This window comes from Myotis lucifugus, unplaced genomic scaffold (assembly GCF_000147115.1).
Source record: "Myotis lucifugus unplaced genomic scaffold, Myoluc2.0 scaffold_1065, whole genome shotgun sequence".
Classification (NCBI taxonomy): domain Eukaryota; kingdom Metazoa; phylum Chordata; class Mammalia; order Chiroptera; family Vespertilionidae; genus Myotis; species Myotis lucifugus.
This window is the reverse complement of record NW_005872113.1, coordinates 43,510-65,882: the sequence shown is the minus strand read 5'-3', so window position 1 is coordinate 65,882 and position 22,373 is coordinate 43,510. Positions and strand designations below refer to the sequence as shown.

The window sequence follows — 22,373 nt, the reverse complement described above, 5'->3', positions numbered from 1 at the left end:
AGGAAGTGTCTCAGATTCCTCCCCGAGGGAAGTCCGTAATCCAGGTGGACCCACCTTGCTCCCTTTCCTTAAGACCCATGGAGGAGCGGTCACGTTTCCCCACACACACTTACAAGGGCCCCAACTCCAATTTCAGCCCCAGGCTACCTCCCCTTCCAGGAGCCGGGAGGGCCTGAGGTGGATGAACCCCGTGGGCTGAGGCCGGAGGCCGGCCATGGCCGTGCTCTCACACACAGGCTCCCGTTTCTCCACAAGCAGGAGCAGAAGCCAGCTGCTCTGCTGTTATCTTCTCGCTATAGAGCTCATAGTCACAGGGTCGTGTGGCATCTTAGACTCAGGCCATTCTCTGCCCCTTGCCTCCCCGACGATGGGGCTGCGCCAGGCCCTCATGTCCCGGTACTGTGGCTTTTTGACTTTTCAAACTAGAAAGCAAAGAGATTTATTCCGTACAGAGGGCCAGGCCCACAGCCTGTGGGATCGGCTGTGAAATTAGGGTGTTTGGGCCCAGAAGGGGTCAAACTTGGGTCTTGACACTGGCTCACCCAGTCCCACTCCCGAGGCCGGGGCTCACACCGGCAGTGCCAGCTGTGCCCAGCTGGGCGAGTCCATCTCAGCACTCTCCTGTGAAGAGGGGACAGTGCCCGAGGCGTCCTCCCGCTGGGCCACCGGCACAGAGTGTCCCTGTTTGGAGGGTCATTTCTGCCTCAGTTTTTTGATGAAGGACACCTCATCCCGGTTCCGGATACCATAGCTGGAAGAGAAGGATAAGTGTCCAGTATCTAACTACAGAAGGCTCTGTCTGACTCCTCACCTGGGGCTTGTGAGAAACCAAGCAAGAGCAGGTGGGAAGAGTGTGGGGTCCAGGAAGGCAAGGCGGGGCAGTGCCACCCTCCCACAGGCCCCACCGGGCCAGCAGACAGCCTTCCCCTCCACGCACACTCTTCCTCCCTCTTCCTGGCTCGGTGGGGTCCTGACCTGCCACGCCCTGCAGCTCAAGGAAGTGGCCTAAACTTACTCCCGGAGCTTTTTCCTGTCGTCTGTGAGCTTCTCTCCCGCAGAGGTTAGATGGTATGTCCTCCAGACATAGGACCTGCACGAGAGGGATTAGGGAAACCGTGAGCAGGGGGAGCTGAGTGGCTGGGACATACTAGTAGAAGCTGTGTGAGACGGGCTCTCCGTGCGTAGCCCCAGCCCCTCGGCACAGAGCACCAGCCCCGTCTGAAGGATTGCGACAGGAGCTAGCTCTTCGCTCCAGTCAGTACTTGTAGCAGAGACCAGGTGATTAAGAAGCACAAGTCCAGCGGTGCTCCCGTGGAGCCCCACACCACCCCCAGGGAGGGCTGCAAGGAGCCGCGGCTTCACCTACCAGCTGATGTGCTGGATGCCCCCCTCACGCTCCTGCCGGAGCTGCACGTATCGCTGGATGGCCTTCTTCAGGTCCAGGACTGTGGCGTTCTGCACCACAACCACAGCTGCAACAAGGGGCACCCGTGAGGGAAGATCCCACAGCCACAGCCACAGCCACAGCCTCAGGTGGTGGGAGAGGAACCCAGAAGCCCTGTCCAGCCTTGTTTCTGACTGAGGCTCAGGTCCAGGCGGATGGGCTTGTAGATGGCCGCTCGGTATCCCGCTGACCAGCCCCTGTGGAGGCTCAGCCTGCCTGGCCGGAAGGGAGGAGGGCAGCACTTACGCATGACTTCTCCATCCATCTTGCACACGCGGACTGTCATTGCTTGGCCATATTCCAGGGCTATTTGGGAATTGACCTCTTCCAAAGTAACCTAGAAAAGACCCAGGGTGGAGGTGAGTGCCTGTCTCCGTAACACCCCAAACAACAAGGAATACGCTGGGAGTGTCCAGAACGTGGTCATATTTTAGGAAGGACAAGAACGGGGTCTTGCTTACATATTAGGGCAGCGGTTCTCAACCTGTGGGTCGCGACCCCTTCGGGGGTCGAACGACCCTTTCACAGGGGTCGCCTAAGACCATCGGAAAACACATATATAATTACATATTGTTTTTGTGATTAATCACTATGTTTTATGTTCAATTTGTAACAATGAAATTGGGGGTCACCACATGAGGAACTGTATTAAAGGGTCTCAGCATTAGGAAGGTTGAGAACCACTGTATTAGGGCTTCCCAGTTTCTTAGCACCTCGAGCTCATGTTTCATCCAAATTTCCTATTTAAAGTCCAAAGTGGACGGAAGCTTGGAAGAAAGGAACATAGACACAGGCAAGAACGAACAGCCCGGGATCCTCTCACCCGGGGCTGGGTAGGAGGAGCACTGAGCTTGTCATTCATTCCGAGCCCCGATCACCAATCAGGACCCAGATCAGGGCCTCGGGACAAGGTTTTGGCAGGCGTGCAATAACAAACGCTGTAATACAATTTTTAAGAAAACAGAAGTTAAACTCCATGATGGACAAAATAACATTGAAGTTTGAGATGGGAAAAACCAAGTAATACTGACATAGTCTTTATTAGTTTGCTTGCCACAGGCTTTTTTACACCAACTTGAGTTATAAACATACTGTATTAAAATGTCATGTGTCCCCGAAAGAAAAAAACAAAAAAGAAGGCATGTATCCTGGCTGCTGGAGGGGTCTGGAGCCTTTTAAATCTCGCGCCCAGGGCAAGAGCCTCGCTCGCCCCACCCGCGGCCCGGCCCAGGTTAGGACCCCGTTTACACCCAGAGGTGCCTTACGAGGCCTCTGGGTCGCAGCCCCACCAGCCCCGGGACCTGTCCACGCCCCTCGCACAGCCCGGCAGGGGACGCGCGCACCTGGATGGGCAGGTCGCAGAGCAGCGGGTCCTGCACCACCATGGCGAGACCCTCCTGGAACACGTCCACCGCCTCGGAGTGCGGCAGCGCCTCCTCTTCGTCCTCATCGTCCTCACGCGCCTCGGGCCGTGCCGCCGCCGCCTCCGGCTCAGCCTGCGCCTCCTCCAGGGCGGCTCGCTGCCCCACGCGCCCCGGGCCGCACCACCGGTCCGCGGGAGCCCGCCTGCGCCTCCTCCAGGGCGGCTCGCTGCCCCACGCGCCCCGGGCCGCACCACCGGTCCGCGGGAGCCAGGCTGGGCGCGCACAACCGGAAGCACAGCACGCACTTCCGCAATGGGCGTGTGGGGGCGGGGCTTCCGCGAGAGCCAATAAGTGCGAGGCCTTCCGCAGAGCTCGCTGGGAGCGCGAAGCCGGCGTGCCTATTGGTGGGCTGAGGGGTGGAGCCAATGAGAGCTGTAGGCGGGCCTAGTGTCGGCGCCTGAGCAACCGCGAGGGCTGCGGGACCTGCGGGGCGGCAGTCATGCTGCTCTTCTGCCCCGGCTGCGGGAATGGGCTCATCGTGGAGGAGGGACAGCGCTGCCACCGTTTCGCCTGCAACACCTGCCCCTACGTGCACAACATCACCCGCAAGGTGGGTCCCGGAGCCTGGCGGGGGCCCGCGCGTCTCCCACAGGCCTCCCGCGGCGCTCCCCGCCCGCCGTCCCGGGTCCGCCTCCACCCGCCGTTCTGTCACCCGCGTCCCGTCGTCTCTGCCTTGGAGTCCCCCTAGAATCCGGCCCTAGAATCGGTCCCTCCCCAGTGCCTTCACCCTGGTTATCACCGTTCCCTCCCCCGGGGCTCCGTGCTCGCAGGTGCCCCCTTCGCTGTGGTCACAGCGGCGGCCAGAGTGGCGCCCGAGTCGGATGAGCCGGTCCCGTGTCCAGGACCCTCGGCAGGCAGTCCCCGCGCAGAGGGAAGCTGGCACCGAGCCCTCTCCCGAGCCTCGCTTCTCTGAGTCCGCGTCCCGAGGTGCTGCTTGGCCCCAGCAGCACCCCAGCCTCTTGGAGGACCTCCCGTCCCGCGGCCCCATTGCCGGGGCCTGCATGCCAACAGGTCTTCACATTCCAAGGCAGTGCTGCTCCCCGGCAGCGAGAACATGGCTTTCATTCAGCAGCTCTCCAGGCTGTGGCAGGAGGGGCGGCTGGGGAGGGAGGCCCTCGCGGGCAGGGGTGGGGGCTGGGTGTGATGGCCCAGATCTGTATGTTCACCGACGTGCAGCGTTTGAAGACTTGCCGTTGTCTGCAGGTGACGAATCGGAAGTATCCGAAGCTGAAAGAAGTGGATGACGTGCTGGGTGGGGCGGCCGCCTGGGAGAACGTGGACTCCACGGCAGGTGAGAGGGGAGGCTTGTGCATTGCTGAGCTGTGGGTGAGCCCGAGCTGCTGGCTGCTGCTGCATGTCAGAACCTGTGACCGCTTATGTGAGGGGGGCTTCTAAAACCAGAAAGTGCGTTTGTTTTTTTTTAAGTAACTTACTTGTTGCACAGATAATACTGGCACAGGCCTTGGTGCCACACAGACCTGAGTTAGAGACTCGGGGTGACTTCTTCCTGTTTGACGGCCTTGGGCCCCTTGACCTCTCTGGGGCTAATTTATACTCATAAATTGTAAGAGCACAAAGCGAATTATGCAGTGTTTGGCATGTCACGGGCACTGAACATGTGGTAGCTATGATAGCAACACTGACAGGAGCAATAGAAATCAGTCTAAGGGGAAAAAATATCCTCTTTTTGTTCTAATGCAGAGTTTTAAAAGTTAATACCAGAGAGCATTAAACTACAGTCTCAGTAAAATGAATGTTTATTTCAAGTATTGGTTTATTTCTGATAGAGGTTTATTTCTGACCAAAGAAGGACAGAGAGCCCTACACACAGCCAGTATTGATAGGAGGAAGAGCTAAGTCATGATTAGTACTCTCTTTTTTTTTTTTTTTTAAATATATATTTTATTGATTTTTTACAGAGAGGAAGGGAGAGAGATAGAGAGTCAGAAACATCGATGAGAGAGAAACATCGATCAGCTGCCTCCTGCACATCTCCCACCAGGGATGTGCCCGCAACCCAGGTACATGCCCTTGACCGGAATCAAACCTGGGACCCTTGAGTCCGCAGGCCGACGCTCTATCCACTGAGCCAAACCGGTTTCGGCATGATTAGTACTCTCTTTCCTCTATAGATGAACATCCAAATCTGCTATGTTAAAAATTTAGCAATGGTAGAATTTGTCATTAAAGAATGGATTATGGCTCTAGCTGGTTTGGCTCAGTGGATAGAGCATCAGCCTGTGGACTGAAGGGTCCTGGGTTTGATTCTGGTCAAGGGCACATGCCCGGGTTGTGGGCTCAATCCCCAGTGGGGGTTTTGCAGGAGGCAGCCAATCAATGATTCTCTCTCATCATTGATGTTTCTATCTCTCTCTCTCCCTCTCCCTTCCTCTCTGAAATCAATAAAAATATATATATTTTAAAAAGAATGAATTATGTATCAAATGTTCAGAATGGTGGTGTGAGAGTGTTTGGAGGTGTTTTCATCAAGAGCGGGGTTGGTTTCTCAAAGTGAGATCACTCTGAAGGTAAATATGTGCCTCGGCGCACTCTGAATAGGCGTGGACTGCGTGGTGAGGTCTCGGTAAGAACAGCTGAGATACTAACTGCCAAAATGGATCCCTAAACACAAGAGGAAGTGGATTGGTCATCCATGGGGTTTTCTCTGGGGGGATGAGAGGGCTTGTCTGCTGCCCAGGTGATGGGTGTGCACCTGGAATGGAGGAGGCGGAATCTGCAGGCGTGGACCCTGTCATTCACACAACAGCCATAAGTCACCTTGTGTGTTTTGTTTCCAACCAGCCTTCCACCAGATTTGAGAGGAAAAGTGGGACCCAGGGAGGGGAGGAGGGGTGTTTTCAAACTCCTGGATTCCCTCAGTGTGAGAGCATATTGGGAATGAGACGAGACCACTGTTTGTACCTTATATCAGGGTACAAGGGACACCAGATAAGCGAGGAAGGTCTTTGCTGTCATTCGCCTTAACACCTACGTCTAACAGGTATGTTGGTCACAAACATTTTTTTAATGTGGGTCCCTTGTTTGTTTTTCTCGTTTCTAGAGCCGTGTCCCAAATGTGAGCATCCGCGTGCCTATTTCATGCAGCTTCAGACCCGCTCTGCAGACGAGCCCATGACCACCTTCTACAAGTGCTGCAATGCGCAGTGTGGACACCGCTGGAGGGACTAGGGCCAGGCTGGCCCAGCTGTGTGGTGTCTGTTTACCTTATTCCTCAGAGTGGGTTTCCATCTGGGAGCGAGCACTTGTGTCCTGAGGGCCTTTGCTGGTGTGGCGGAAATGGGTAGCCCATCTGCTGTTGTTGGCCTGGGTGTCCGGAAATGGATAGCCCATCTGCCAATCAGTGGATGAACTCATTAATGTCCAGGGAGATTTTGCATGTGGGGAAGATTATCCACAACTAATTATACTCTGTTTAAGGTCCTGTTCATTCATCGTTCACATTTATTGGGCAATTGACATTCTTTTACCATCACCAACACTCTTAAATATTTATATTGTTTGCATAACTAATAAAGTAGAACATTAATTTAGTACATTAGTTGTTCCTAAATATTTAACTGTTAAGTGCAAACTTAATTTAATCAAAATTTATTCTGAATATTTAATTAAAATGAAAAGTTTAATATTGCCTTCTCAGTGTTTTAAATGACTTAAGAAGTAGATGTCAAACCACAAATCATGATTCCAAACTTAACTACTATACTTAGGACTAAACCGGTTACAAAATTTATAATAATGTGGATTTAAATTTTTTATTTCTATTCTTCTTATCATTACACTAAATATATTAGGTACTATGTTTTTATACTTTGTGTTTTCTTCTTCCACTCCGGAAAGAAAAAGGACACTTTAAACTAGCTTGGGGCAGCCCTGGCCGGTATGCGCAGGTGGTTGGGTGTCATCCTGTGCACCAAAGGTTGGTGGCTAGATCTCCCGTAGGGGGCGAGCAGGAGGCAGCCGATCAATGATTCTCTCATTGATGTTTCTATCCCTCTCTCCCTCTCCCTTCTGCTCTGAAATCAATAAAAATATATTTTTAAAAAAAGAAAATAATGGATACCATTTTGTTTAATTGGGGATCAAAGTTAGTAGTGTTCCTTGTCATCAAAATTTAATGCAAATGTGATGTTAATGCTAGTTAAGTATGTGGATTCATGGTTGACATTCAGTACTGATGAGAGATCAAATATTTCCCTCAAAGTACTTGCTGATGATTGATACTGTGAAAAACCATAGCCTTTAAGCACTTTATGTTTTTACAAGCTTTGTAAATTTGCCCACCTTTTTCATGATTCATGTATATTTTTTACCACCGTCAATGATAACACATATTAGCAGATTTCACTTCAACTTCTACTGAATTAGTATCTCCTCAACTTTGAAAACGTTCTTGCCTGCAGTGGTTCGTTGTTCCTTGCAGACTGTGCATAGAGGCCAAGATATGGAACCAACCTAAGTGTCCACTGAAAGATGGCTGGATAACATTGTGGTCCAGATATACAATGAAATATTACTCGGCCATGAAAAAGAATGAATTCTTACCATTTGCTCAGTCCACTTCCAAACTCAGTGTTGGGTGTTGACTCCTCGAAGACACAAACAACCATTGGGCAATTTCACTAACATCTGCAGATTCAGCAAGAGCCAAGAAAAATGACTTCAAAGCATTCACCTCATTTTTAATTGACCATTAATGTTGCTGCCGGTGTCCTTAAGTTTTGTTTTTTTAAAAAAATATATTTTATTGATTTTTTACAGAGAGAAAGGGAGAGGGATAGAGAGTTAGAAACATCGATGAGAGAGAAACATTGATCAGCTGCCTCCTGCACATCTCCCACTGGGGATGTGCCGGAAACCAAGGTACATGCCCTTAACCAGAATCGAACCTGGGACCCTTGAGTCCGCAGGCCGACGCTCTATCCAGTGAGCTAAACCAGTCAGGGCTCCTTAAGTTTTAAGACAACTGTTTTCACCTAAAGGCTGATCGTCTTAATTTCATTTTCTTGGGACACACTTCTTTAGCTGCAGCAATCAAACACAATTAAGTCACCATAAGTAAGTAGATTTCCTTGCTTGGTGAACAAATGAACCACTTGGAAATTTAATTTGGTTGTCTTGTTTTAACTTTTAATTTTTGTGAAGAAATTTGTTGTGTATGGAGAATAGTGCCAGCGATGGGTGCTTAGTCTGGTCATGTCAACTAGCTGTGGTGTCACTGCACAGTAAACACAATCCTTTGCCATCCAATTTGATGACAAAATAATCCACTCTACACCATGTCTTAAAAGCGTAATGTTTATGTAAGTTCACTTAAAAATTTTTTAATTTTTTTAAGTTGAGGTAACATTGCTAATAACGTTATATGTAAATTTCAGGTGTACGGCATTATTTGATACCTGGATACTCTATTGAGTGCTCATTCCCAAAAATCTAGTTTCCTTGCATCACCATATATTGGACCTCTTTTACCCATTTTGCCTCCCCCACCCTATTTCACCTCTAGTAACTACCATTCTGTTCTCTGTGTCTATGAGTTTGTGTTTTGTTCATTCATTTGTGAGTTTTTTCTTTTATATCCCACATATGAGTAAAATCATATGGTTTTTGTCCTTTTCTGTCTGACTCATTTCACTTAGTATAATACCCTCTAGGTTCATCCATGTCACAAATGGTAAGAATTCATTCTTTTTCATGGCCGAGTAATATTTCATTGTATATCTGGACCACAATGTTATCCAGCCATCTTTCAGTGGACACTTAGGTTGGTTCCATATCTTGGCCATTATAAATAATGCTGCAATGAAAATAGGGGTACATATATCTTTTAAATTAATGTTTTCATATTCTTAGATAAATACCAAGAAGAGGAATTGCTGGATCATCTGGTAGTTATATTCTTTTTTAAAAAATATATTTTTATTCATTTCAGAGAGGAAGGGAGAGGGAGAGAAAGAGAAACATCAATGATGAGAGAGAATCACTGGTCGGCTGCCTCCTTCACACCCCCTACTGGGGATCAAGCCCACAACCCAGGCATGTGCCCTTGACCAGAATCAAACCTGGGACCCTTCAGTCCGAAGGCCGATGCTCTATCCACTGAGCCAAACCAGCTAGGGCTGGTAGTTATATTCTTAATATTTTGAGGAACTTCTGTACTGTTTTCCACAGTAGTTGCACCAATTTACAATCCCACCAACAGTGCACCAGGGTTCCCTTTTCTCTACATCCTCACCAACACTTATTTCTTGTCTTTTTGATAATAGCCATTCTGACAGGTGTGAGGTTTTGATTTGCATTTCCCCCATGATTAGTGATGTTCAGAGTTTTTATTTTATTTTATTTTTATTTTTTTATTGATTTCAGAGAGGAAGGAAGAGAGAGAGAGAAAGACAGAAACATCCATGATGAGAGAGAATCATGGATTGGCTGCCTCCTGCAAGTCCCCCACTGGGGATGGAGCCTGCAACCCAGGCATGTGCCTTTGGCAGGAATCGAACCTGGGACCTTTCAGTTCGCAGGCCGATGCTCTATCCACTGAGCCAAACTGGCTAGGGCCAGAGTTCACTTTTTATTTATTTACTTACTTGTTCACTTATTTATTTATTTAAATCCTCACCTGAGGAGAATATGTGGTGAGAGAGAGAGAGAAAAAGAGAGAGAAACATTGATGTGAGAAAGAAACATTGATCGGCTGCCTCCCACATGCACCGATTGAACCCACAACCCAGGTGTGTGCCCTGACCAGGAATTGGACCCACAACCTTTTGGTATACAGGATGATGCTCCAACTAACCGAGGCACCTGGCCAGGGCTAGAGTTCACTTTTCTTGTTTTGACATTATAGGTGTGCACTGGTAAGAATCAGAAAAAAATAAATGTTGCAGCACAACAGTAAGGTGGCCCTTGAGATGCTGAGTGATGATCACACCACTGAGCTGTAAGTGTGCCGAGTGGCCTTTGAAACACTTGTCTTGTCACACTCAATGCTGCGTTATAGAGTGAAAGCAGCTGCAGGCAGTGCAAATAACTGAGTGTGGTTGTGCTTCAGTAACGCTGTGGGCGATTCATACTTCTAGCAATAAAGATTAAACAAAAAAGAAAAACTATGGATGCTGACATTTGAATTTTATAATATTTTCATGTGTCATGTAATTTCTAAAGCCATCCCCTCCCCCAACCATTTAAAAATGTATATGCTATTTTTAGCTCACAGGTTTTTTAAAAAAAAATATTTTATTGATTTTTTTACAGAGAGGAAGGGAGAGGGATAGAGAGTTAGAAACATCGATCAGCTGCCTCCTGCACACTCCCCACTGAGTATGTGCCCGCAACCAAGGTACATGCCCTTGACTGGAATCGAACCTGGGACCCTTCAGTCTGCAGGCCGATGCTCTATCCACTGAGCTAAAACCGGCCAGGGCTAGCTCACAGTTTTTTGTTAAAAAAAAAAAAAAAAAAAAGGGTGGGCTGGATTTTGCCTGTGGGCTGTAGTTTGCTCACACCTGGTGTATCTCATAGGGTTGTGAGAATTTATGTTGCTTGTTCTTTGTGTCTGATGCTTTCCCTCTGTCCATGGAGGTTGTTTTCTATTTATCTCCAGTTATTATGGGAGGAGGTGGGATGTCAGGTGCCATCAGTGTATTTTCTTGGCAAAGAGGCACTGACTGGCCTTCCCAAGTCTTACGTGTCCCGTGAAGGACTCTGTGAGTAGATGCCTCTGCCAGTACTGCCTGGCACAGTGCAGGTGGGGGAGCGAGCCGACCTGCCCCGCTGTCCCACATGTAGGACTCACCAATCCTGGTGATTGTCCGGGACCAGCCTGGCCCCCTTTCACCGCCCAGGGAGGGCACCGTGTCGACTTCCTCAGATGCCCTCGCCTGTGTGTTGTTTAGGATGTGATTTCCTGGGTCAATCCGCTCAAATACCAATCGCCTCGCTTCCTTCAGAGATTCCTTCTGGTTAAGGCTCCATCTTGTTTTCTGTGTGGTTACGATGTATCCCTTTTGTTTAAGATGCTATATTTTTCACTCATATACTTTCTTTTTGGTTCTTTTTTTAGTTGCGATTTCTCTGAGGTTTCCTATTTATACATTGGGGGCATAGTTTCCTTTATATCTTTGAGGACAGAGTAGCTGCTTTAAAACCTGTGCTATTTCTAACCATTTAGTTTTGGGAATCTGTCTCTATTGCATGTCTTTCCTCTTATGTATGGGTTACATAGTTCTGTTTCTTCATATGTTTAATGGTTTTGGATTTATTTGGAAATTGTGAATGGATTCTGGTACGTTTCTCTGAAGAGTTTTTGTTTTTTTTTTAACAGGTTACAAACTCTGTGTGTCTTATGTGGGCAGCAGTTGCAATCTCTGTTCAGGTTGTTTAACCTTTGCTGGGCTGCCGGAATGGGCTTGTGCACATGTAGGTCAGGGGTCATTCAGAAATTTTGGTAGAGCTTAGTTGCAGAATTTGGGGTCTCCTCTCTGGCGTTTTTCTTTCCACGGTTCATTCCCTTTCCAGCCTTTGTGGTCTCCTCTTTGGGATCATGGTGTAGGCCAGGGGTGGGCAACCCCTGGCACGTGTGCCAAACATGGCACGCCAGTAACTTTTGCTGGCACGCGAAACCCTCTCTTATAATCTTCCATTTACAATTTTTGTGAACATTTGAATGACTTAAATGTTAAATTACAAGGAACTGGCAAGACACTTGATGTTATGTTTGGTTACATAAAGGCTTTTGAAAAGAAACTGGAAGTCTTTAAGAGGGATGTGGATGGTGAGAGATTTAGATATTTCCCAAACCTCAAGAGGCACATCAAAGACCTCCCAAAAGATGACAGAATAGACTGTCAAAGCCTTCAGAAGCTGTTTTTAAACATCATCGAGTCAACTATTGAGCAGTTCTTCTCAAGATTTGCGAAATTCAGAGAACTGGAAGAGACAGCAAAATGCATGAGGTTTCCAGACAGCATAAAACTGGAGGAACTAAACTTACAAATGTTTTCATGGGCAGACATGGCTGACTTTGAAATGTAGTTGATTGAATTTCAGAGTAGCTCAATTTGGAAGCAGAAATTTATTGACCTTAGAGTTGACTTGGAAAACATTGAAAAAAAGCGATTAGAGACAGGAATATCAGAGAGAACTGTCGAAAACAAACTATTGAGGTCTTGGAATGCCATTCCAGAAAATTTTTTCTGTTTAAAAAACTTTGCAACAGCGTTACTCTCCATGTTTTCATCCACATATGCTTGTGAATCTTTGTTCTCAGTGATGAATTTTGTTAAGTCTCATAATAGGAGTAGCTGACGGATGAAAGTAGTAGCTCGTGCATATCTCTGAAGGTCACGAAATATAAACCTGATGTAAAATCTCTGTCATCAGTGATGCAGCAGCAAAAGTCCCACTGATAATATCAAACGGAGTCATAAAGTTTTCTGTCGGACTATCAGTGTATATGTATACATTAAAAAAATGTGTTTTTCATCATCATATACTGTGTTTTTGTCACTCGAATGAATTTTATTATTTCTTCAAGGTTCTTCACATACATACACCTTAAGAGATATCAAGTAGGCGTAACATGTTCTCAAAAAATTAGGGTTGGCACGCAGAAGAGTTTTGAGTCAGAGATTTTGCTGGTTTTGGCACGCACTCACAAAAAGGTTGCCCACCCCTGGTGTAGGCTGTGTGTTCTATTGGTTTTAAGGCAGTAAATTCTAGCTTCAGCAAGGTGGAGGGAGACCCTGATAGACAGAAGGAAGAAAGCTCTCTTGATAAAGATACTAGCAAAGGGATGGCTCCAGTGAGTATAAAAGTACTTCCTTGTAATAGGTAAAATGGGGACCAAGCTGATTGAAATTTAAATATTAGTGCCCTGGCCAGGTAGCTCAGTTGGTTAGAGCATTGTCCTGATATGCCAAGGTTGCAGGTTCGATCCCTAGTCAGGGCGCATACAAGAATCATAAATACAGTGAATGCATAAATAAGTGGAACAACAAATTGATGTCTCTCTCTTTCCCTCTCTCTAAAAATCAATAAATACAAATAAAACAAGAAACATAAATATTAGAAAGAAATGTGATTATGTCCCTGATCATTCGTAATGTATTTTCTGGGCTTGAGCCTGTGATTCATGTCTCCGTGGGTCCTGGTGTTCTCAGACTCCAGAGAGCTGCAGCTCTGAGGTACCCAAGCCTTGCCCAAGATGTTCTGATGCACAGAACACACACGCACACACATGTGCGCACACAGGCACTCTCACAGATAAACGTAGGCACGTACACACACTGAGATGTGACTAATTTGGTACTGAAAGGAACACACAGCCAGTAAGTATGTGAAAAGATGCTTATCTTCACTAATAGTCAAGTGCAGAAAAAACCAACATTGAAATATCGTTGCCTATCAGATTGTCAAAGATTAAAAACACTGATAATGTATATACTGTTGGTGAGGGTCACAGGCATTCTCACACTTCTGGTGGGAGTAGGAGTTGGTACATTTTTGGAGGGTCACTTGGCAGTGTCTATGGATTTTTTTTTTAATGGTGAGATTTATTTTTCATTTTTATTATTTTAAAAAAATTGATTTTAGAGAGGGATGAAGAAAGGAGTTAGAGAGGGATGAAGAAAGAGAGGATTGATTTTAGAGAGAGAGCTAGAGAAAAACATTGATGTGAGAGAGGTACGTCAATGGGTTGCCTTCTGTGTGCATCCTGACTAGGGGATTGAACCTGCAACCTGGATATGTGCCCTGATTGGGAATCAAACCCACGACCTTCTGGTGTATGGGACGATGCTCCAACCGACTGAGTCATACCGGCCAGAGCAGTAGCTATAGATTTTTTAAAATGCTGAACCTTAGACCTACAATTCCACCGTAGCCATTTTTTTGTACAGAAGTACTCGTTCTGGCGATTAAAGATCCATGCCCAGAATTTTTCACTACCTTCATTTAAAATAGCATCTATACACTTGAAACTAATAGAATATTATATGTAAATTATATCTCAATAAAAATTCAAATAGCAGCCGAACCGGTTTGGCTCAGTGGATAGAGCGTCGGCCTGCGGACTCAAGGGTCCCAGGTTCGATTCCGGTCAAGGGCATGTACCTTGGTTGCGGGCACATCCCCAGTGGGGGGCGTGCAGGAGGCAGCTGATTGATGTTTCTCTCTCATCGATGTTTCTAACTCTCTATCCCTCTCCCTTCCTCTCTGTAAAAAATCAATAAAATATATTTTTAAAAAAATTCAAATAGCATATATAGGCAACAATCAAACAGCCATTGGCGGGATTATGAAACCACAGCATGTACTATCATTAAAGGCACAGGTGTGTTTTTGTGCTGACCTGGAAAGTGTTGAAATAGCCAGAGGCACAAGGAGGCTGTGAAGCTCAGAGCACAGTATGAGTCCATTAAGAATGCACCTGAGCCCCAGCTGGTTTGGCTCAGTGGATAGAGCATCGGCCTGTGGACTGAAGGGTCCCGGGTTCGATTCTGGTCAAGGGCACATGCCTAGGTTGTGGGTGTGCAGTAAGGGGTGTGCAGGAGGCAGCTGATCAATGATTCCCTCTCATCATTGATGTTTCTCTCTCTCTCTCTCTCTCTGAAATCAATAACAAAATTTAAAAAAATGTGCATCTGAGCTTAGAAATGTCTGGCAGGTCTGTGCCTGCCTTCTCACAAGGGCTACCCCTGCGGGGAGAGAAAAGGCAACTCCCACTGTTATTTCCTTCTGTACTGTTTCCTTTAACGGACACTGACTTTTTTTTATGTTTCCCGCCCTCTCCATCCTGGTGGCTCCCAGATTGCCTTGCTGGAGAGCAGTCTGCACCTCCGGTCTCAGAAAAGCCTGGAAGGGGACCAGGTGCTGCCCTGTGCCTGGCCACGGTCCTCGCCTCCTGGGACCAAGGTAAGGCACCCAGGGGTGTCCCCGGGGACGAATACAACAGACGCTCATCCACCAATCAATGGACAAGTCGCCAAAGTGCCCGGGGCAACCTTCAGCATCACAGGGAATCAAAGTGGTCCCACCTCATAATTCCTGGGTTTATGACGAGTGGTGACAGTCACCCCCCCCCCTGCTCCCCCACCCCCCTCCCCCCGGATGGCTGTTTCACTGCGCTCGTGGTTTAGGTGTGGGCGGCCTGTGTCAGCCTGCCGTGCGAGGCTGAGGCTGCGTCACCGCCCCCGGGCACTTATCTCCTGGATCAGGCCGAGGGGCTTTGCCGCCAGCACAGGGACTGTCCTGCCATGGGACCCAGCAGATGCGTCTGGGAAGGTGAGTGTGTAACGGGAACGTCCCACCCACTCATGTCAGCCCGCATCTCAGACACAGGGAGGGCCGGCAGCCGCCTTCCCCGGGCGTGAGCCCTGGAAGGGGGTGCCCGGGAGCACCCCCGAGTTCTACCTCCTCCGGTGTCCTTGCCTGGGCCACCTCCAGGGACAGCAGAGTGGCACTGCTGGCCACAGCTGGCACCTGTCACGTCCAGGCCTGTAGGGGCCGTGGGGGCCGCCGGGCAGAGGGCAGGGCACTGCGTTTGTCGGGCGGTTTCTCTATGGAAGTGGCTCTGCTCCCCCGGTGGCTGAGCTGAACTCTGGGGGCTCGGGTGGGTGCGATGGGCATTCCAGGGGATGGTCCCAGCTGTGCCCACGGGTGGAGGTGAGGTCCAGGCCCTGGGGTGGCAGTGTCTCCACATCCTCATGCCTTTGGGGGCTTTAGGGCGAAGAGGAGCGGGGAGTCTGGGGATAGCCCCCCGTGGAGCTGAGGGAGGGGCCGCGGTGGGGGTGGGATTTGAGGGTTTGTTCAGCCAAGCGGAGGAAGGGAGCAAGGTTCTTGCTCAATCATGTCCAGCGCGCCCTTCCCAGGAGCCCACAGCGTTCGCACTGACTAGAAGCAGGGCAGCTTCTGCAGGGGTTTCGGGGTGCGTTTCTTGAACATTTAGGGTGGGTGCAGGGGGCACAACATAAATCAGACAGGTTCTTGCCTGATGTGGGGGGCTGCAAAGGGGCAGCCAGGGCACTGGGGAAGGTGCTGGCAGGGGAGGGGTGTTAGATTCCCCGTTTAGCCTCCAAGACCCCCAAAGAGAACTGTGTCAACACCCTTATTCTAGCCCTGACCCATGGCTACTGCCGGCTTTCTGCTCCTGTTGTCTGCTGGGGAGACCGGCTGGGGCGCTCAGGGAGGGCTTCCCGGAGGAAGAGGCCTGTGATGGGGCAGGAGGCCAGGCAGGGGATCCGTGTGAGAAGGCCCGCAGGGAGCCAGGGTTGGAGCGCAGACCAGCAGGGACCCCGTGAGCTTCCGAGGCTCCCCTCTGCCCCTCTGACTCCATCCTCAGCCTCTCCCTCCTCTGCCCTGAGCCCCGCCCTCTGTGTGCGCCCTTACCCACCCGAGGCCCTGTGGGTCCAGCCCTCACCTCTCCCATAGCTCCTGCCCGCTGTGTCCATTTCCCCAGACATGCGCCCCTGATGGAGCGCCCCTCCCACTCACCATCCTGGGGGCCACCCTCCCCTTCCTGCAGCTGCCTTGACCTCTGCACCCTGTCCTTCCCACCCACTGAGCACCCACAGGAAGCACAGCGTCCTCGGCAGCTACTGCCCAGCAGCATCCGGGGTCCCATCGGTGCCATCGGGGCAGGGGGGGCCCACATGTGCTTGTGTGACCCAAAGGGGGAGGTGGGGTCCACTCCCACTTCTGGTCCCATTTCCTAGCTCAGTCCCCGCGTCCCCCAGGCTCAGTTCTGGGGTGGGGGTGGGGTGGGGCCTGCATTTATCCCTCCTCCCAAGCAGGAAGGACAGAGAGAAGACAGAGGACAAGCGCCCGTTTAATTAGCAGCGTCCACCTCACCCCCTCTGTCTGCCAGGGAGAATAGCAGGGGTATCGCTCCCTCTCCATGAAAACTAGAAAACAGATTCCGTGTTAAAGGGGCAGGAAGTGGGTGCAGTGACTGGTGTGAAGCCGACTGGAGGGGGTGCCACCAAGGATCCCAGGGTCCCCGCCAGCCCCCAGCCTGCCTGCCTGGGCTGGGCCGGGGAGCGGAGGGGCTGAGTGGTCTGGTCCTGTGGTGTCTGTGGGTCCTGAGGCAGGGATCCAGCTGCGAGGCAGCCCACGACTTTCGGATGGGCCAGGAAACCATGGCAGGCAAGCTGACCTGGACCCTGAGGCCACGGAGGAGATAGGGGCTATGGGGAGGGGCTCCCCACAGGACTAGAGGTCTTAGGGAGCATCTCTGTTCAAGGGGACGTCTCTTGCTGCTCTACAGCCACCCCTGAGAGTGATTGGTCCTCACGGCGTCATCCCAATGCCTCCTGCAGGACCAGCCAGTAAGCAGGAGGGGTTTCTGCACCACCTGGCCCCGTGCCTGTTGTCAAGGGCGGGGGTGGCCCTGCCTCAATAATGTCCCACCTCTCGATTGAGGAGCCCTGAAGAGAGAGACCAATGGTACCCTGTGAGCTCACAGGCTTGAATGGGAGCCAAGAACAGGGGTGCCAGGTGCCAGGTATTGGGCAGGTGCCTGGTTTCTCTGGGCTTCAGTTTCCTCATTTGTGGGAGGGTGGTGGCCCCACTCTAGCCAGCTCTCTAGGTATAGACAGAGGTGTTCTCTGCCAAGGAGAAGCAAGGACCCCCCCGCCCCCCAGGATAATCCCACCCAACCCTCCACTGCTCCCCAGGGCGGGTCCTGGCCCCCGGGCCTGCTGAGCTTGGAGCCACTGTATTCCATGCTCTTGAGCTCCTGGCTCCTGGATGAGCCTGAGCTGAGCTGGCCCGCTTCTGCACAGATGCACGTGTCCCTCCACCCTGGGGCCAGGGCCTTCTGGGCCCGAGCTCCCCCCGGGTCCTGGTGCTCGCTCTGATCCCGTCTTCACACGCCCCGAGAGTGAGTTGTGGTCAGGCGGCTCCCCACCTCCACCTGTGACTGAGCAGGAGGGGCAGACGCTGCAGACGAGCGCTGTGGCTAAGGGCACCGGTGGCACTTGGTTCTAGGGAAGGGTGAGGTCTTCCTGATCTGCACAGGGTCTGGCCTGTGGCTACATAGACAGTCTGCGGGGACACGGAGGCTTGGAGTGCTGTCTGCTTCCTGGAGCATGTGTGCTGAGGTCGGGGTGTGTCTGCAGCGTTTCGGCCTCCTTATCACCCATCAGGCTTGCGTAACCAGGCGGACCCTGCTTCCTGCCTGGGGGCTATCAGTGCGCCATCTGGAGCTGCAAACGGGGTGATAGGGTACCAGCGGCTTCCCTGCACGGCACCCAGGGACTGCCTAACACCCAGGCCCGAGTCCCCACTAACCTCTGCTCTCCCAGGGGCCTAGCACCTCAGAATGGGGTGTGGCACAGAGTTTAGGAGGTGCCCGCTGCTGCATGGACACCCCCTGCCATCCTCCGCCCTCCGGCAGCGGAGCGCTGGGACAGGCCGTAATTGAAGGGGACACGGGGAGAGAGGCGATGGTAGAAGTTGGTCATGTGATCCTTGGCAAGTCACTTCCCCGCCCTGGGAGCCAGCTCCCTGCCTCACAAGTCTGGTGGGAATTCCAGTGGGTAATGCACGTTCCACAGTCCACCAGGCAAGACCCCACGGAGTTCAGGATGGGACCTGGGCCAGGGCCAGGGGCTGGGCTGGCAGAGGACCTGGCCCCAGAGAGGAGCCTTCCAGGCAGACTCGGACACCGAGCTGAGTGTGAGGGTCCCCTCTTGTCCGCTGCAGCCTCGAGTCTTTGTCAGGTCGACTGACCTGAGCCTGGTGGCTTGTTGGTGCAGCTCGGACAGCGGTGCCCGACCGTGTTCACAGGACACGTGAGTGTGAAGGGGGCGAGCCACTCAGGGCACCGTGGGGAGCGCTCCTCACAGGGAGGGGCTCACGGGCAGCATCCCTTGCAGGTTGGACCTTGGAGAGGGCAGCCCTGCCGCGAGGGATGGGCACCTGGCTCCGGGTCTGCTTCTGGGTCGGCTTGGGAGTCTCGGTGCCCGGAGAAGGAGGAGGTGAGGGCCCTAGTGACCGCGTGAGGCGGGTGGGGGAGGCCGTGGGGCAGGCTGCCTGTCAAACTCCTCGGGGAGGGTGTGGCCGAACTGTGCTAGGACCTGCCCTCCAGGGACCAGCCTGGACTCCAGTCCCACCCACGTGCCATGGGCCAGAGCATCGCTGTCCAGACCTCCCAGCCCTGCCCTGATGAATTCTCCTGCTGTCATTCCCTGGGGACTGCCCTGTTAGGGTGTCAGCTTCCAGAGCCTCCCCTCCCGCTTCCCTGCCCGCAGCAGCCTCTGTGGGCTCCCAGTGGTCACTGCTCCCAGGGCCGGGGGCTGGAACCTTCGCCTGCCTCACCAACAACATCCTCAGGATTGACTGCCACTGGTCGGCCCCAGAGCTGGGCCAGGGCCCCAGCCCCTGGCTCCTCTTCACCAGGTGAGGGTGCGGGGCCAGGCCCACCTGGGCAGAGGGCAGGGGGAAGGACGGGGTCGCCGTGACAGCAGCAGGGGCCAGGCCGCCGCAGCAGCGTCTTGGTGCTGATGCACACCCTTTCTAGCAACCTCGCGCCGGACACCAAGCACAGGTGTGTCTTCCGGGGCAGCGCGTGCACCGTGGTCCTGCCGCCGGAGGAGGTCATTGCGCCTTCCGACAACTTCACCATCACTTTGCACCGTCACATCTCTGGGAAGGAGCAGGTCAGCCTGGTGGACCCTCAGTACCTGCCCCGGAGACACGGTGAGGCCTGGGGTGGGCACCTTGGCCGCTGCGGTCAGAAACATTCCTGTTGGGGAATCCGTGCCTCCTGAGTGTCCTGGGCCCTGCCAGGGAGCCCGGGCTGGGAGAGGCTGGGCCCGCGAGGGGAGGGGTTGGTTCCAAGGGACAATGAAGACACAGAGCTTCGAGTTGGGCCTGGGCTGCAGCTTGAAATGCACGTCAGTCACAGCAGGAAGGAGCCCCATGACACACAGCTCCTGAGGGAAAGGGAAGGCGGCCTCGAGAGTCGCCTTGTCTGGCTGCAGGGGCTGGAGGAGCCATTGCTGTGCTGTCTCACCTGGGGCTTCCCTGGAGCAGCCTCCCGTGAGGCCCCTGGTCTGCGAGGGCCTTGAACATGCCCTGGAGCCTGTCAGAGCCCAGCCCTGGGCAGCTCAGGAGCCCGTCAGACCCCCGTGCAGGCTGCAGGGGCCGTCAGACCCCGGGTACAGGCTGCAGGGGCCCGTCAGACCCCGGGTACAGGCTGCAGGGGCCCGTCAGACCCCCGTGCAGGCTGCAGGAGCCCGTCAGACTCCGGGTACAGGCTGCAGGAGCCCGTCAGACCCCAGACCCTGGGTACAGGCTGCAGGGGCCGTCAGACCCCCCGTGCAGGCTGCAGGGGCCCGTCAGACCCCCGTACAGGCTGCAGGGGCCGTCAGACCCCCCGTGCAGGCTGCAGGGGCCTGTCAGACCCCCCGTGTAGGCTGCAGGGGCCCGTCAGACCCCCGTACAGGCTGCAGGGGCCGTCAGACCCCGGGTACAGGCTGCAGGAGCCCGTCAGACCCCGGGTACAGGCTGCAGGAGCCCGTCAGACCCCGGGTACAGGCTGCAGGGCCTGTCAGACCCCGGGTACAGGCTGCAGGGGCCCGTCAGACCCCGGGTACAGGCTGCAGGGGCCCGTCAGACCCCGGGTACAGGCTGCAGGGGCCCGTCAGACCCCGGGTACAGGCTGCAGGGGCCCGTCAGACCCCAGCCCTGGGCAGGCTGGACGACACACTCACGTGGCCTCATCCTGTTCTAGTGAAGCTGGACCCTCCCTCCGACCTGCAGAGCAATGTCAGCTCCGACTCCTGTGTCCTGACCTGGGGCGTCAGCCTGGGCTTGGAGCCGCTGGCCTCGCTGCTCAGCTATGAGCTGGCCTTCAAGAGGCAGGAGGAGGCTTGGGAGGTAACGCTCGGGCTGGCCAGCTGGGGGCCCGGTCTCTCCTCATTCCACACAGGGAGAGGCTGACGGGGGACTCTGAGAAGGGAGGTGACCAGAGCCCAGAGAACGTGTGTGCACGCATGCCCGTGTTTGTATGTCTGTGTACGAGTGTGCCTGAGTATGCCTGAACAGGATATATGTGAGTGCTCACAGGCCATGCCTATGTGTATGCATGTAGTGAGGGCGGTGAGCATGTGCGAGTGAGCAGAGCGAGCACGCAGGTAGGAGAGTGTAGGCGTGTGCCTGTGGGTATGTGCGTGCGTACACGCGTGAGTGTGCCGTGTGCACATGCGTGTGGTGAGTGTGCCTCAGTGTGCGTGTGTACGTCCTCAAGGGCTGGCGGGCCCAGTCTCACCCTCAGCAACTGCTGATTGTCCTCCACCCCCTAGCGGGCCCGGCACAAGGGTCACATGTTGGGGTGACCTGGCTTATCCTTGAGGCTGTGGAATTGGACCCTGGTTCCACCTATGAGGCCAGGCTGCGTGTCCAGATGGCCAACCTGGAGGACGCCATGGCCGAGGAGGAGCGCTACGAGGGCCCCTGGAGCGAGTGGAGCCGGCCCGTGAGCTTCCTGTCTCACCAGAGACCAGGTGGGTGCTCGGGGCTGCTGTCCCTGGGGAGTACCGTTTGGGAGTCTCGGTTCCCCTCCCACCTTTTACTCCTGGGACCATCCCTGAGGCAGTCATGCCCCAGGCGAGCACAGCCCTGAGGTCTGAGGGGTGCAGGGAGGACGCAAACACAGCCGAGCTCGGATTTCCCAGGAACCTGGAGTCCTGGCTCAGCTGGGGCGGGGGGTCGGGGGGGTTGGGGGGGACGGCCCACGGCTGCCCCAGGCCTTAGGGAGGGCTGGCGGCCCTGTGCACAGGGTGCTGGCAGGCTCCCTGACCCGATGGCCTGGCAGGAGGGACGGTGAGGCCAGGGTGCACGAGTCACCCAGGCGCTTTAGCAGGCATCGTGCAGACCTCCAGGCCCATCCCAGCTCCCCACGCAGGCCCGGGGCACTTGGGGGGGTCTTTGCCACGTGGGTTTGGGGGAACATCCTGGTGCTGAGACTGCTCACAGCTCTGGGCCCTTCCTGCTCTCAGGCCGCCTGGTCTCGCCTCTGAGGCAGCCCGACAGCACCTTTGTCGCCATGTCCATCTTTCTCCTGCTGACCAGCCTGACCTACCTCCTGTTCAAGCTGTCACCCAGGTCGGTACCCAAGGGCTGTGCCTGTGGCTGTGTGCATGTTTGTGAATGTGTTATTGTGTGTATTTGCATGTGCATGTGGCTGTGTGCATGTTTGTGAATGTGTTATTGTGTGTATTTGCATGTGCATGTGGCTGTGTGCATGTTTGTGAATGTGTTATTGTGTGTATTTGCATGTGCATGTGGCTGTGTGCATGTTTGTGAATGTGTTTTGTGTGTATTTGTGTGTGCATGTGGTGGTGTGCATGTTTGTGAATGTGTTTTGTGTGTATTTGTGTGTGCATGTGGTGGTGTGCATGTTTGTGAATGTGTTATTGTGTGTATTTGTGTGTGCATGTGGATGCGTGTGCGTGTCGATGTGTGTGGTAAGTGGGGTGCGGAGG

At 52.9% G+C, this 22,373-nt stretch overlaps 3 protein-coding genes across 3 annotated transcripts in view; 2 read left to right on the top strand and 1 right to left on the bottom strand.

Moving 5' to 3' along the window:
• Nucleotides 1-406: 406 nt before the first annotated feature.
• On the bottom strand, nt 407-3,309 carry SNRNP25 (small nuclear ribonucleoprotein U11/U12 subunit 25). The gene is made up of 6 exons (XM_014449194.1): nt 3,266-3,309; nt 2,788-3,217; nt 1,691-1,781; nt 1,367-1,472; nt 1,016-1,090; nt 407-751 (listed from the first exon to the last, which is right to left on the bottom strand). The coding sequence occupies exons 1-6, from the start codon at nt 3,307-3,309 to the stop codon at nt 694-696; spliced, it is 804 nt and encodes a 267-aa protein (XP_014304680.1). The 3' UTR covers nt 407-693.
• On the top strand, nt 3,242-6,518 carry POLR3K (RNA polymerase III subunit K). The gene is made up of 3 exons (XM_006107200.3): nt 3,242-3,418; nt 4,072-4,159; nt 5,930-6,518. Exons 1-3 carry the CDS (start codon nt 3,308-3,310, stop codon nt 6,055-6,057), a joined length of 327 nt encoding a protein of 108 aa, XP_006107262.1. The 5' UTR covers nt 3,242-3,307; the 3' UTR covers nt 6,058-6,518.
• A 6,161-nt stretch (nt 6,519-12,679) lies between these two features.
• LOC102419486 (interleukin-9 receptor) overlaps nt 12,680-22,373 on the top strand; it is a 33,516-nt gene continuing 23,822 nt past the window's right edge. The window contains exons 1-11 of the mRNA XM_023747936.1: nt 12,680-12,688; nt 14,695-14,799; nt 15,024-15,168; nt 18,642-18,677; nt 18,762-18,863; nt 19,137-19,284; nt 19,406-19,584; nt 20,621-20,766; nt 21,008-21,023; nt 21,207-21,392; nt 21,888-22,030. Of these exons, the coding sequence (XP_023603704.1) occupies nt 12,680-12,688; nt 14,695-14,799; nt 15,024-15,168; nt 18,642-18,677; nt 18,762-18,863; nt 19,137-19,284; nt 19,406-19,584; nt 20,621-20,766; nt 21,008-21,023; nt 21,207-21,392; nt 21,888-22,030 (1,215 nt within the window). The remainder of the gene's footprint in view (nt 12,689-14,694; nt 14,800-15,023; nt 15,169-18,641; nt 18,678-18,761; nt 18,864-19,136; nt 19,285-19,405; nt 19,585-20,620; nt 20,767-21,007; nt 21,024-21,206; nt 21,393-21,887; nt 22,031-22,373) is intronic.